We start from the raw sequence: 12280 nt of genomic DNA on the forward strand, positions 1-12280 counted from the left end.
ACGTTTCGGAGGCAACACAAGTCTCCGTCATCAGGTGGGACCGTCACAGCTACATTTACTTGAAAATAATTGCCTCCGAAACGTCGTGATTTTTATTTTATTTTATTAATTTTAATGTTTTACCTACGTGACTTTACCGAAAAAACCTAAGAATATGTTTATAAATACATTCATATTCAGTCGTGTACAATTAAAGCCGATGTCTAAACGATATATGAACTTAATACAAAGGTATGCTAATGTTAAGGAATACACTTTCAACATGAACGATTTCACACTATACGGTATTATTTAATGGGATACATTTGACAATATGGTACATTTGTGGCTGAGTAGACCTAGACGTCGCTTTGTACAGGCACTGCAAGTTGGTCGTTACACGCTCACAGCATCGCCGCTCACCAAAACGAGACACACGAAGACACAAAAACCAGAGCGGAATATCGAGAAAGTCGCAACGCCTCAGACACACTCACAGACACACACAGAGACACACTCAGACACACAGAGACACACTCAGACACACTCACAGACACACACAGAGACACACTCAGACACACAGAGACACACTCAGACACACTCAGAGACACACTCACAGACTCAGACACACAGAGACACACAGAGACACAGACTCAGACACACAGAGACACACTCAGACACACTCAGAGACACACACACAGAGACACACTCAGACACACTCAGAGACACAGACACACTCACAGACTCAGACACACAGAGACACACAGAGACACAGACTCAGACACACACAGAGACACACTCAGACTCACACACACATACACAAGTAGAGGCACTCACAGATACACACAGAGACGCACAGACTCAAGACACACTCAAGACACAGAGACAGACACGTAGACACACACAGAGACACACTCAAGACACGTAGAGACACACACACAGAGACACACACACAGACACATAGAGACAGACACAACGATCCCCTCTATCGCCTGATCAGACTGCAGGGGCAAGTGCTGCTAGGGAGCGCCTAGAAAGGCCGGCACGGCACACGAGGGGGTGGGTGCCCAGTGCCACACCAAGCCGCCTTTGTCTCCCCAGCGGCGATGTTTACTACACACCGCACCAGGTACTCATTTGAGGCCGAGTCGACCTAGGGGAGGCCCAGGACCGGTTCATACAATCGGCCCCCATAGCGACGGTGAACGCGGGCCGCGCGTGACGTCACGGGGCCGCGCGTGACGTCACGGGGCCGCGCGTGACGTCACGTGACCACGCGTCACCGGAAGTCGCGAAAGGGGGCGGGAACCAATCGGAATCTCGGACTGTGACGTCACTGTGACGCATCAGACCGACATCCGGTTTCGTGGCTCGTGCGCTCAGAGTTGGAGAGACGCGTGGAGACGACGGAGACCGAAGGCAGCAGCTGGAGCCACTCCGAGCGACACTCTGAACAGGTTGAGAGCGGCAGAGTTGTGACGAGCTCGACGTGTTACACGCGGCAGCTTGATGTGCTCACGATGTGAGTCACGATCTCGGTTTGTACCGATGGTGTGGCTCTGTGTTGATGCGAGTCCGTGCTGATGATGTGGGTCTGTGGTGATTATTTGGGTCTGTTTAATGATGTGGATTCGTGTTGATGATGTGGGTCTGTGTTGATATGAGTTGGTGATAATAATGCGAGTCTGTGTTCATGTCGGTTTATACTGATGGTGTGGGTCTGTGTTGATGCGAGTCCGTGTTGATGATGTGGGTCTGTGGTGATGATGTTAGTCCGTGTTGATCGTCTCGGTTTGTACTGATGGTGTGGGTCTGTGTTGATGTGTGTTGATTATGTGGGTCTGTTCGATGTGGGTTTGTGTTATGCGAGTTCGTGTTGATGATGTATCTCCGTGTTGACGATGTGCGTACGTGTTGGGGCTGTGGTTAAGTCAGGGGACAGAGGACGGGGGAACATAGAAGTGCGGTACAATTAAGGATTTTGCTGCACTGCCGCACCCCTCACTCATCCCACTCACCCCTCATCCCACCTCCAGTGGCAGCTATCTCTCTAGGGAACAAGGTGGCTCAGCAGTCGGCCTGCAAGTGGCCATTAGTCTGCCAGCTGAGGGCGATGTGCAATCCCAATTGATTAAAAAACTGTTCACGATTTCGAGATGTAAATCACATGGTGAGTAACGATCTCGTCCCACATCCTAGACTGTGCTTGACCCTACTACACTCGTCTCCCGCTTTCCTCACGGAGACCCAGACGGTGCGAGACGCAAGACACTCCGGTATTCCTGCTCTACACGTCACCAACATGGAGGTACGGGCTCGACTCGCGTGGTGAAGTATGGGCGAACATGTGATTCACATGCCTGTGTTCTCCACTCTCTATCCGCGTACCTACTCCTCACCATTTCTACCTTGGTGTGTGTCTGCCTGCCTGCCTGTGTATCTGAGCGTTTAACACGTAGCCTTTTGTGACCAAGGGGCCGTCCATAAATGACGTCACGCACCTGGGGGGGGGGGGGTGTCAGACATTTGTGACGATGTGTGACGAGGGGGGGGGGTATGAGAAATGTGACGTCACATCAAAATGCGCAACTTTAAATAAATATAAACAACACGTTCTACTTAATTAACAGACTTTTTAATAAATGTTTTCTCCTACAACATCAGAGTGTAGCGCCACATTAAATACGCACTACAATAGTTCAAAGCGATATGAAGCATGTTTTATTTTAGGGGGGGGCAGAGCTTTGTGACGTCATATTTGAGGGGGGGGGGGTCTGACTTTTGTGACGCCGTGTGATGAGGGGGGGGGGGGGGGGGGTAAAAAATCGTCCAAAATCGCGTGATGTCATTTATGGATGGCCCCCAATATCCATAACAGGTTTTTTTAGTTAGATCGCATAAATATGTGTCGTTAAATCCGCCACCACCAGACAGCCAATTAGTAGGTTTGTCACATAAACGAACATGCCAATTCGTTACTAGTACAGCACACTGGTGTGTTGGAGAGCAAAGCCACAACATTTACAATCCGAGTATGACGTTTCGCCAGTAATTACAACTAGCTTCATCAAGCAACAGCCAGATTTGTGGCTGCATTTGCCCCAACAGTTTGTTACAGTCTATATTGTGGAATTTTGTCTGTGTGTGTAGATGAGCCGATATATAGTGAGAAAAAGAAAATGCGTGAGATGGAGTGCGCTCTCAGACTCAAAAGGAGCAGCCCCCATCAAGTGCAAAACCCCGCAAGGTAATAAAAATAATGGAGGACATCACATCAGCCATGTCGCATGGGGGACATCAAGGCGGCCAAGTTGCATGGGCACTTGATTTTGCTTTCAGCTGATTGGCTTGTGCAATGGAAGTGATGATGTAATACCTAGCAACCATTCTTATAGAAGTGAGTTACCATTTTACTGCAACTCCCATATTTACTTTAGTCTGTTTCTCCTTCGATGTCTGCCAGACTTACGACAAAATAATTATCTTCTTCCCTTTGGCCCAACGTGCACATTCATATGGCGTCTAAACTTTGGGCGGCAGGCTGGTAACATTTGTGTCTCACAGTAAGAATATCCTGGCTTTGATTCCCGACTCAGGTGCTTTTGCTTGTGGAGTCTGTATGTCCTCCACCTGTTCTGCATGGGTTTCCTCAAGGGTATCCACTTTTCTCGCGTGAAAAAACTGTTAGGAGTCAAACATCCCAAGACTAACAATTGTCTGACATTATCCAGTTGGGATTACACCATTACCCCCTATTGTAATAATTCGGCAATAACCTCTTTAAAAAGATTATTGAGACTCAGCAAGGCTGTCCTTGGTGAATCTGCTTCTGTTCCTCCCTTAAAACCCATCTCCTCTTCTCCCTTGCCCACACTTCTGCTACTCCCTGCCCTCACCCCCAGCTACGACCAGGCCTAGCTCAACCCCTATCACCACCCCTACTGCTCCTCCCCAACCCTGATACCCAACTAAGACCAGGCCTACGCAAAACCCCTCCTTTACCTTTCCCTCCTGTTCTGTCACCATAACGACACCACCACTTTTAATAACCCCACTCTTTATCTCAACTACCATCATCTTATGTGCAATGTTATAATTGCTGTAATGCACCTTGTAATAAGGCGTGATATAAATCTCACATAGGAAACAAAGGTAGTAATAATGGTTTATACATTTTTATCATTTCTGCAGAAATCATGCAGCTCTACGGCAGCTACCTGACCCTCAGGGAGCAAAGAGAACTCTTGGCCATGCAGGAGATATGGTACCTTGGGCTCCAAAATCAGGCCCGGGGCAAGTACAACCATGGCTACGATGACGACCAACACCGTTATATTCCGGTAAGACTCACGACAAAATACCTGCCTTGCCGGATGCGGCAGGCCACCCTGGTTATTACTTCGGGTGTCATTATCGTCGTCATCACATTCAACATAATCAACCACAGTGTTTACATCACAGGATCATTGAAAGAAGCGTTATCGTGCACACCATCATCATCCACAATGTCATCACACACGGTGTTGTCACGCACGATATAACTGGTATCCAAAAATCTCAATGCTGAAAAAAAAACCTGCATACATGCAGTCGGTATTTCATGTTGTCTGCCGGGCCAAGTCGCCCTTGAAAACAGTTTCTTCACTCAATGGGCTTTAAACTTGATTTTGAAGCTTTTGTGACTGCAAGATAGAGGGCGACCGAAATTCGGTTTCGGTTTCGGCGCCGAAAGTTGGCAATTGGCCACTTTAGGCATACTTTCGGTTTCGGCCGAAAGTAAATTTTTAACTTTCTGTCTGGTTTCGGTTTCGGCCAAAACTGATATTGACTTTCGGTCGTCAACTAAAGATCTATTTTTAGAATATAACGCTAGTGATAAGTCTATCAGCCGGTCAGTCGGGGATCCTTGTCTTTAGTCTGTGTGTGTGTGGGTTGGGGCATCGACTGCGTAGCGATTCGCGCGCTGCGCTACGAACCCGGCGGCCCGAGTTCAATTCCCGCTCACGGCCGGTGACGATTATTTGAACCGGTCCTGGGCCTCCCCTAGGTCGACTCAGCCTCAAATGAGTAAGTGGTGTGGTATGTAAACATCGCCACTAGGGAGACAAAGGCGGCCGGCCGTGGTGAATCCAAGTCCCGGGCGAAGCCGGGTAGTAAAGCTAGTACAGTATTTCATAAATCTTGTGTTCGGTAACTTTCGGTTATATACCTTTCTGTTTCGGTTTCGGTCGAAAGTAAATTTTTTACTCTCGGTCTGGTTTCTGTTTCAGCCGAAACCAGAAATTCAGTTTCGGTCGGCCTCTACTGCAGGAATTACTCTTTGGTTCTTTCGGTAAAGTCACGTAGATATAAAATAAAAGAAATAATAGAATAAATTATAAGTTTGAGAAAACAAACCTAGTAAAATTAGAAATGTAATGCAGTGCAACACAGAGAATTGGCTAACACAGCAGTTAACACATTACCTGGTTGATTACGTTCTTACAAAGATTGCTAATGGGCTTTACTCGTGAAATAACACTTTTGATTCAGATAGTAGCATTGCCATGACTTTTTCAGGACGGTTCTGACAATTTCTCGCAGCGTTCAGCGTGGTTGCCGTGTGTAATACCAATTGAGCAATTTGGAGGTAAGTTTTCAGCATTGGGATGTTTGGTCATCACCAGTTACATTGTGAGTGTGTATTAGCTATGGGCGGACACCAGAGAACCAGGAGGAAAGTCATGCAGAACAGGGGAAGCAGCATACAACTCTACACACTCCTAATTTGCTAAGGAGGGGTAGAACATACCATCTCCACACAAAAAGGGACTAAGCTGGGAATTTAACCCCCAGGCCCTTCTTGCTGTTTTCCACAAGTGTGTGCAACAAGGTTATCTAGCACAGCAGACAAGCCTACCGAGTCTTGTTTTTACCCTTCAAATAGGACTGACAAAGCGAGGCTAATTCTATAGCTGGTGCTCTCTCTCACTCCCATGGATTAAGTCTCTTTATGTTCATATTCTTTGGGTCTTTAGGTAAAGTCTCGTAGATAGAACAATAAAATAAAGAGCCAAAGAATATGAATTCCTGCAGTCACGAAAGCTTTAAGTCAAGATCTCTTCATGTTGTCTTACGAGCACTCAATTAGCAGTGATTGAATGAGACTCGATTGAATCGGCACTTAACCACTGTGTGATTGTTGCGCAGGTAAAACACGAGCACCTCAACTTTCGGTATGAGGTGCTGAAGACGATTGGGGAGGGCGGTCAAGGCATAGTGGTCGAGTGTCTTGACCACATGACAAACACCCTGGTGGCGGTGAAAATACTCAGAACTCCATTGAGGTAAGACTCCACACTACTGCATACTGTGTCTGTGAAACACAGCACCTCTCTCCACAATCGCCTTGTGCTACGAGAGCCATATTCAGTCAGGGCTCTAGCCGGCTCTAGTTGTGACTATGAATATTAATTGGCCAAAACATCTTTACGTAAAAAGGATTTCAGAGCTTGGGAAATTGTTGGCACCGGTTCACTCCCTGGCTGCCTTCCCACTTGTATGTGGATCCTCATGCATCTCAATAGTTCTCTCTCTTTGAGAGTGAGCCAAAAGTGTGCATGGTATTATAAGTCTAAATTATGATTGATGATATTAAATTGTTGACTCTCTTTGCAGCGCCATGAATAACAATTTCCAGTTGAGGGAAATACAAATCGGGATCATACTTCAGGAGAGTGACACCGACGACTCCAACATCATCAAGATGCTGGATTGGTTCCAGTTCAGGAAGCACTACACCATCGTCTTGGAGCTGTTGAGGTGCGTGCCAAGTGTCACTTGCATTGATGTGCTCTTGCGACCATTTGTCGTCGTAAAATTGTGGAGCTGCCATGAGTCTTGGAGGCTCAACTGGGACACATGTTGAGCTGGCAGCCATTCGCTTTTCTCCGACAGCCCCGCCAAATTTGACATAGCATGCCCCCTCAATCAGCAGGATGGCAGCGCAGTGGTAACACCTGCGTCTCACAGCAACAAGGCCGAGGGGCTGACTGCCAACCGATGCGCCTATAGGCGTGCAGTTTGTATGTTTCTTCCACTGCTGTACCGAGTGTTCATGATTGTGTGTGTTGAGTGAGTTAGTACGTGTGTAAGGGAGGGAGGAGGTGAGTGTGAAATGTGTATATTCTCTCCCTGTTCTGCATGGGTTTCCTGTGGGTTCTCGGCTTTCTTCAACATTTTGGTGGCAAAATTTTAACGACCTCGCTCGGCATACAGGAAGTTGTGGGTTCGATCCAGAGCCTCGATATTTGGCGTGTGCACGTTCTCCCCATGGTCACGTGGATTTTTACCTGGGTTCTCCGGTTTTTCCCTCCACATTTAAAAACAAGTGTTTAGAGTATTTGGCTGCTCTGAATTTCCCCATGATAAGCCACTTTGTTGAGGTATCATTTGCGGACAGATCGCTTCTGAAAAAGCGCTATACAGCTCAGTGGGCCTCACCTGGTAAAATAAAAAGTTTATAGTTTCTAATAAATTCCCAATTTGACTGTGCTTGGTCAAGCATACCAATACTGAAAACTACCGAAAAATTACCCAATTAGAATAACACACAGAAGCAACATCGCCCCCTCTGCTGCGAAAACTTCGTAGGACCCTCTTGAAAAAAGTCTTGAGGATGTCCTGGGTAAACGAGCGTAATAATCCATTGTTATATGAACCAGAACCTCACAGAATGACACTGACTTTGTATTGTTGCCTCTTTCACAGTGGAACTCTGGATGATTGGATTGGTAACAGGAAATCCAAGTCCCTTCGGATGGAGATGGTGAAAATATACACCAAGGCGATCCTCACGTCCCTGCGTCACATCCATTCGAAGACAATCATTCACGGTGACCTCAAGCCTGTGAGTGGACAGAGCTTCACTGTAAACCTTTGTTGTTTTTGGAGACTAACCCTGGAGAAAGCCCCAGCCACATTGAGCAACGGGTTTTAATGCATTCTAGATTTGAAGCTTTCGTGACTGCAAGGATTCAACTTCAAGGACAGTGCACATTATCAGAGTTATGTCTTTTGTTTGTATTCATGACTGCAGGTATTGCGGTCTATGCAAACATGACTCCTTGTAAAAAGGTGTCAGTTTTGTTGCCAGATAGAAGGGTAAAGAACCAATTATCATATTTTTACTGGTAAATGAGGTCCCCATAGTGTAGATGTTTGCCCCGAGCTCTCATACTCTGATGGTGCATTGTCTTTGAGTTGTGCGCCTTTTGGTGTCTTCTGGTCCAACCCATGTGAGACTAGGCTCTAAGGAAAGCTGTCTCGGGTGTGGACCAATCAACTTCAAGGACAGTGCACATTATCAGAGTTATGTCTTTTGTTTGTATTCATGACTGCAGGTATTGCGGTCTATGCAAACATGACTCCTTGTAAAAAGGTGTCAGTTTTGTTGCCAGATAGAAGGGTAAAGAACCAATTATCATATTTTTACTGGTAAATGAGGTCCCCATAGTGTAGATGTTTGCCCCGAGCTCTCATACTCTGATGGTGCATTGTCTTTGAGTTGTGCGCCTTTTGGTGTCTTCTGGTCCAACCCATGTGAGACTAGGCTCTAAGGAAAGCTGTCTCGGGTGTGGACCAATCAACTTCAAGGACAGTGCACATTATCAGAGTTATGTCTTTTGTTTGTATTCATGACTGCAGGTATTGCGGTCTATGCAAACATGACTCCTTGTAAAAAGGTGTCAGTTTTGTTGCCAGATAGAAGGGTAAAGAACCAATTATCAGGATTCATACTCTTAGTTCTTTTGGTAAAGTCACGTAGGTAAAAAATGAAATTAAAATTAATTTATTCTTGTTTATTTTTATTAATTTTAATTTCATTTTTTACCTACGTGACTTTACCGAAAGAACTAAGAGTATTTAATGCATTCGCTTTGTTCACCTGTTTGGGATGGGCGGGGGGCACGGTAACACTGGTAAAGATCATCCAATGTGAAGTAGACTTTGCCAAAAGTTGTGTTGCTATGAGCGGCCTGCCTGAGAGAAACAAAAAAACTCAGATACTAATCAGGACAAAAAAGCACTCCAGTAATATCCTGATTTATGTCTTCCCCTTTTACGTTGTTTTGATAATCGTCGCCCCTTTCAGGAACGCATCCCCGACATAAACTGGGGTATTACTGTTTTCAAATGTACAAACAAATTTTAGAATCAGAATCAAAAGTAAATTTCCCAATTAAAGTGCATTGAGGTAAGCTCGTTTTCAAGGGCGACTCATCAGCTTACAAATTGCTCACAAAATTCTTGCCAAGACAAATGCGTGGTGGAAAGTGTTACCGAATCCATGTGTGTGCATGGTTTTTCCTAACTCGCATGCACTAGCAGCTATACGCTTCATTAGGGTCTCTCTTTCCACGCAATGAGCAACTTACATCGCATCATCTCACTTCCAGTGGCAGCTGTCAGGAAACATATCCTAATATCGCTGCGACTAACCTTTTTGACAGTCACCTCGTCTGACTCCCTTTTTAATATATACTTGCGTATTTTGGTACATGCTCAATGGACTGCTGGCTGAATGCTGTTATCACCTCTGTGAATCCCTTCTTCTGTTCTTCATCTAGGAAAACATCTTGGTCAAGGACCGCGTGGCAGGGACCATAAAGGTCGCCGACTTTGGACACAGCTTCGTTGAGGGTTATCCAAGTGAGTGACCTCACCCGGGTGAGGGAGTGAGATTGCTCGTAGCGGTTAGCGCTCTGTGCTACGGACCCGGCGATTATCTGAACTGCTCCTGGGCCTCCCCTAAGTCAACTCAGTCTCAAATGAATACCTGGTGCGAAGTGTAAAGATCACCACTGGGGAGGCCAAGGCGGTAGGGCGTGGTGCTGGCCACCCACCCCTCGTGTATCGCGCCGGCCTTCATAAGTGCTTGCTAATAGCACTTGTCCCAAAAGCTTGTCACACTTGTGTCTGTGTGTATGCACACACGTGTGTGTATGCTCAGTCTCAAATGAATATCTGGTGTGTATGCACACACGTGTGTACATGTGACTGTGTGGAGGTGATGACTTGCGTGTGATGATGCTGTTAAAGGTGATTTGGGGGTCTTTGTCTTTGTGAATCACAGCCTCCTTGACCTTCAGTACCGTCAAGCACATGTCTCCGGAGGGAATCTTGGGCTACTCGTCCACCAACTCGGTCGACATGTGGGCTCTGGGATGCACGGTGGCGAAGATAGCAACCGGAAAATCCATCTTCGAACCCATCAACTTCTACGACCAGTTGGGGTGCTGCATGGAGGTACTGCCCAACAGCAGCACTTCGCTCGTGATTCACAAAACATTCTTGGCCACGTCACGATCTGGCCACATTTTTGCCACCCGCCTGCTGACGCAGCCATAAGAAGTAAATGGTCATCCGTGCAAGCACTCAAAGCGCCACTTGTAGTTTAAGCTCACCCACCACCAGTAAGTTGAAGAGCAATTCTCTAAATTAAGTCTAGTAATGAGATACATTTCCCTTGAAGCTACATCCAGCACATATGCAGGACCATAACTGTGTGCACACAATGGCCTACTCTTTTCGAATAACGTCATGGGATCTTCAACGTCTACTGCGAATGTAGCAGACGGCACGTACAAATTTACGGTTTGTACACATCGCAAGTAAAAATTGGGCGGCCAAATCTGAACCAGGAAACTCTGCAACGGGAGGCAGATGTGCAACTGCTGGGCCATGCCACAACCACGACCCTGCACCTGTGGGTGAACCGTGGGGAGTAGTGGCGGAGTGGTTAGCGCATCGAGCTACGAACCTGGTGACCCGAGTTGGATTTCTGCTTACTGGCAACATTTTTAACAAATACCTGAACTGGACACAGGCCGAAAGCGTTAAATGAGCACCTGGCACTTGGCGCTATGGGGCCAATCCCCTAGTGTGCTGCGCCGGCCTTAATCGGTGCTCACTAACAGTACTCGCTACAACAGTCGGTTGCGTTTATATGAAGGAACTTTGTTGTTGTGTGAACCGTGTGTAGGTCCTGGGGCTGCCTCCGGACTACTTGGTGAATAACGCTCCTAAAAGAAAGAAATACTTTGGTAAGTTGAAGGGACAAGCTCACTGGAATACGTTTTACGAGCCAACTGTTATTGTTTCAGCTCGACCACCGATAAATTCTTGAATGTCGATTTTCACAACCGACTTTCACCATTAAGCATCAGGAGAGATCCAGGAAATCAGCCTGAAAATCTTGTACACGTGGCAATTGGGTCTTACAGCAAAAAATGTGGCTCAGTAATTAAGTGGTCTGACCCAAAAATCAACAATGAATCGTACATAGTTTCCCTTGTCTTACCAACACCCATCCCAGATGATGCAAAACACTGCATTGTGATTCACATTGGTTATCGGAGTTCTGCATTTCGAATAACTCACATTTGGCGGGTCATTATGTTAGTGTTCCAGTGTAACACTAATGGAGTAATTTGCAGTAAAAATTTTCACATAGGCAATCTGTAACATCCACCGTGAAATAAACGGTGCAAATTTGTTATAGTTAATGCAGCCTGCAGTGTAACCAGGGCGGCCTGCCGGATGGTAACCACAAACTTCTGCAACAGGTGGCAAAATCGCAACCGCTGGGCCACGGCGTAGTGCTGCTGCATTGCACTGTTTCTGCGCTGGGGATGTGCAAGGGCCGATGTTGGTTGTGACCGTGTCTCCTGTGTGTGCGCGTGTCTCCTGTGTGTGACCGTGTCTCCTGTGTGTGACCGTGTCTCCTGTGTGTGCGCGTGTCTCCTGTGTGTGCGCGTGTCTCCTGTGTGTGACCGTGTCTCCTGTGTGTGCGCATGTCTCCTGTGTGTGCGCGTGTCTCCTGTGTGTGCGCGCTCCCTGCAGCATCCGCCAAGGAGCCAAAGATGTTTGGCCGCCATCGAGTGCCAGGGAGTCGCCCGCTCAGCAAGCTGCTCGCGAACTACGACCCGGAGTTTGTGGACTTCATCAGCTGCTGCCTCCAGTAAGAGCCCCTCCCCCACGAGGATTCCCGCATCGGTCACTCTGCTCCGACTGATGAGCGACCGCTCTCCTCCTGTCCCCTAGCTCCATCCCTCTCAAGCACAATTAGAAGCTCCATCATTGCATAGACTGGCTTGATCCATACACTAACATAGAGAGACTTAGACCCCCATCTTCTTCGAAGCCAAATCATTGCTAATGCCCACAACCCTATCCCCTTGGTGTTTCCCTCTTGGCTAGACCGCAGTAGGGCACCGGAATGGAAAAAATGTGATGCGAGGTGGTTTGCGTTGCCGCAGAA

At 47.0% G+C, this 12280-nt stretch overlaps 1 protein-coding gene across 1 annotated transcript; it reads left to right on the forward strand.

The window, feature by feature from the left end:
- Positions 1 to 4175: 4175 nt before the first annotated feature.
- Positions 4176 to 11984, forward strand: LOC133339860 (dual specificity tyrosine-phosphorylation-regulated kinase 2-like). Its single transcript, XM_061547990.1, has 8 exons — positions 4176 to 4319; positions 6169 to 6305; positions 6637 to 6780; positions 7729 to 7867; positions 9588 to 9669; positions 10094 to 10266; positions 11003 to 11063; positions 11863 to 11984. Exons 1-8 carry the CDS (start codon positions 4176 to 4178, stop codon positions 11982 to 11984), a joined length of 1002 nt encoding a protein of 333 aa, XP_061403974.1.
- Positions 11985 to 12280: the final 296 nt, after the last annotated feature.

Source organism: Lethenteron reissneri, unplaced genomic scaffold, assembly GCF_015708825.2.
Source record: "Lethenteron reissneri isolate LAM-NWPU_2019-01 unplaced genomic scaffold, ASM1570882v1 scaffold_454, whole genome shotgun sequence".
NCBI lineage: Eukaryota > Metazoa > Chordata > Hyperoartia > Petromyzontiformes > Petromyzontidae > Lethenteron > Lethenteron reissneri.

Excerpts from the sequence above, each read along its gene's own strand:
- LOC133339860 (XM_061547990.1), top strand. The coding sequence starts at position 4,176 with ATGCAGCTCTACGGCAGCTACCTGACCCTCAGGGAGCAAAGAGAACTC. Across the intron at positions 7,868-9,587 it reads TTCACGGTGACCTCAAGCCT|GAAAACATCTTGGTCAAGGA; the intron begins GTGAGTGGACAG and ends TTCTTCATCTAG. Across the intron at positions 9,670-10,093 it reads CTTCGTTGAGGGTTATCCAA|CCTCCTTGACCTTCAGTACC; the intron begins GTGAGTGACCTC and ends TGTGAATCACAG.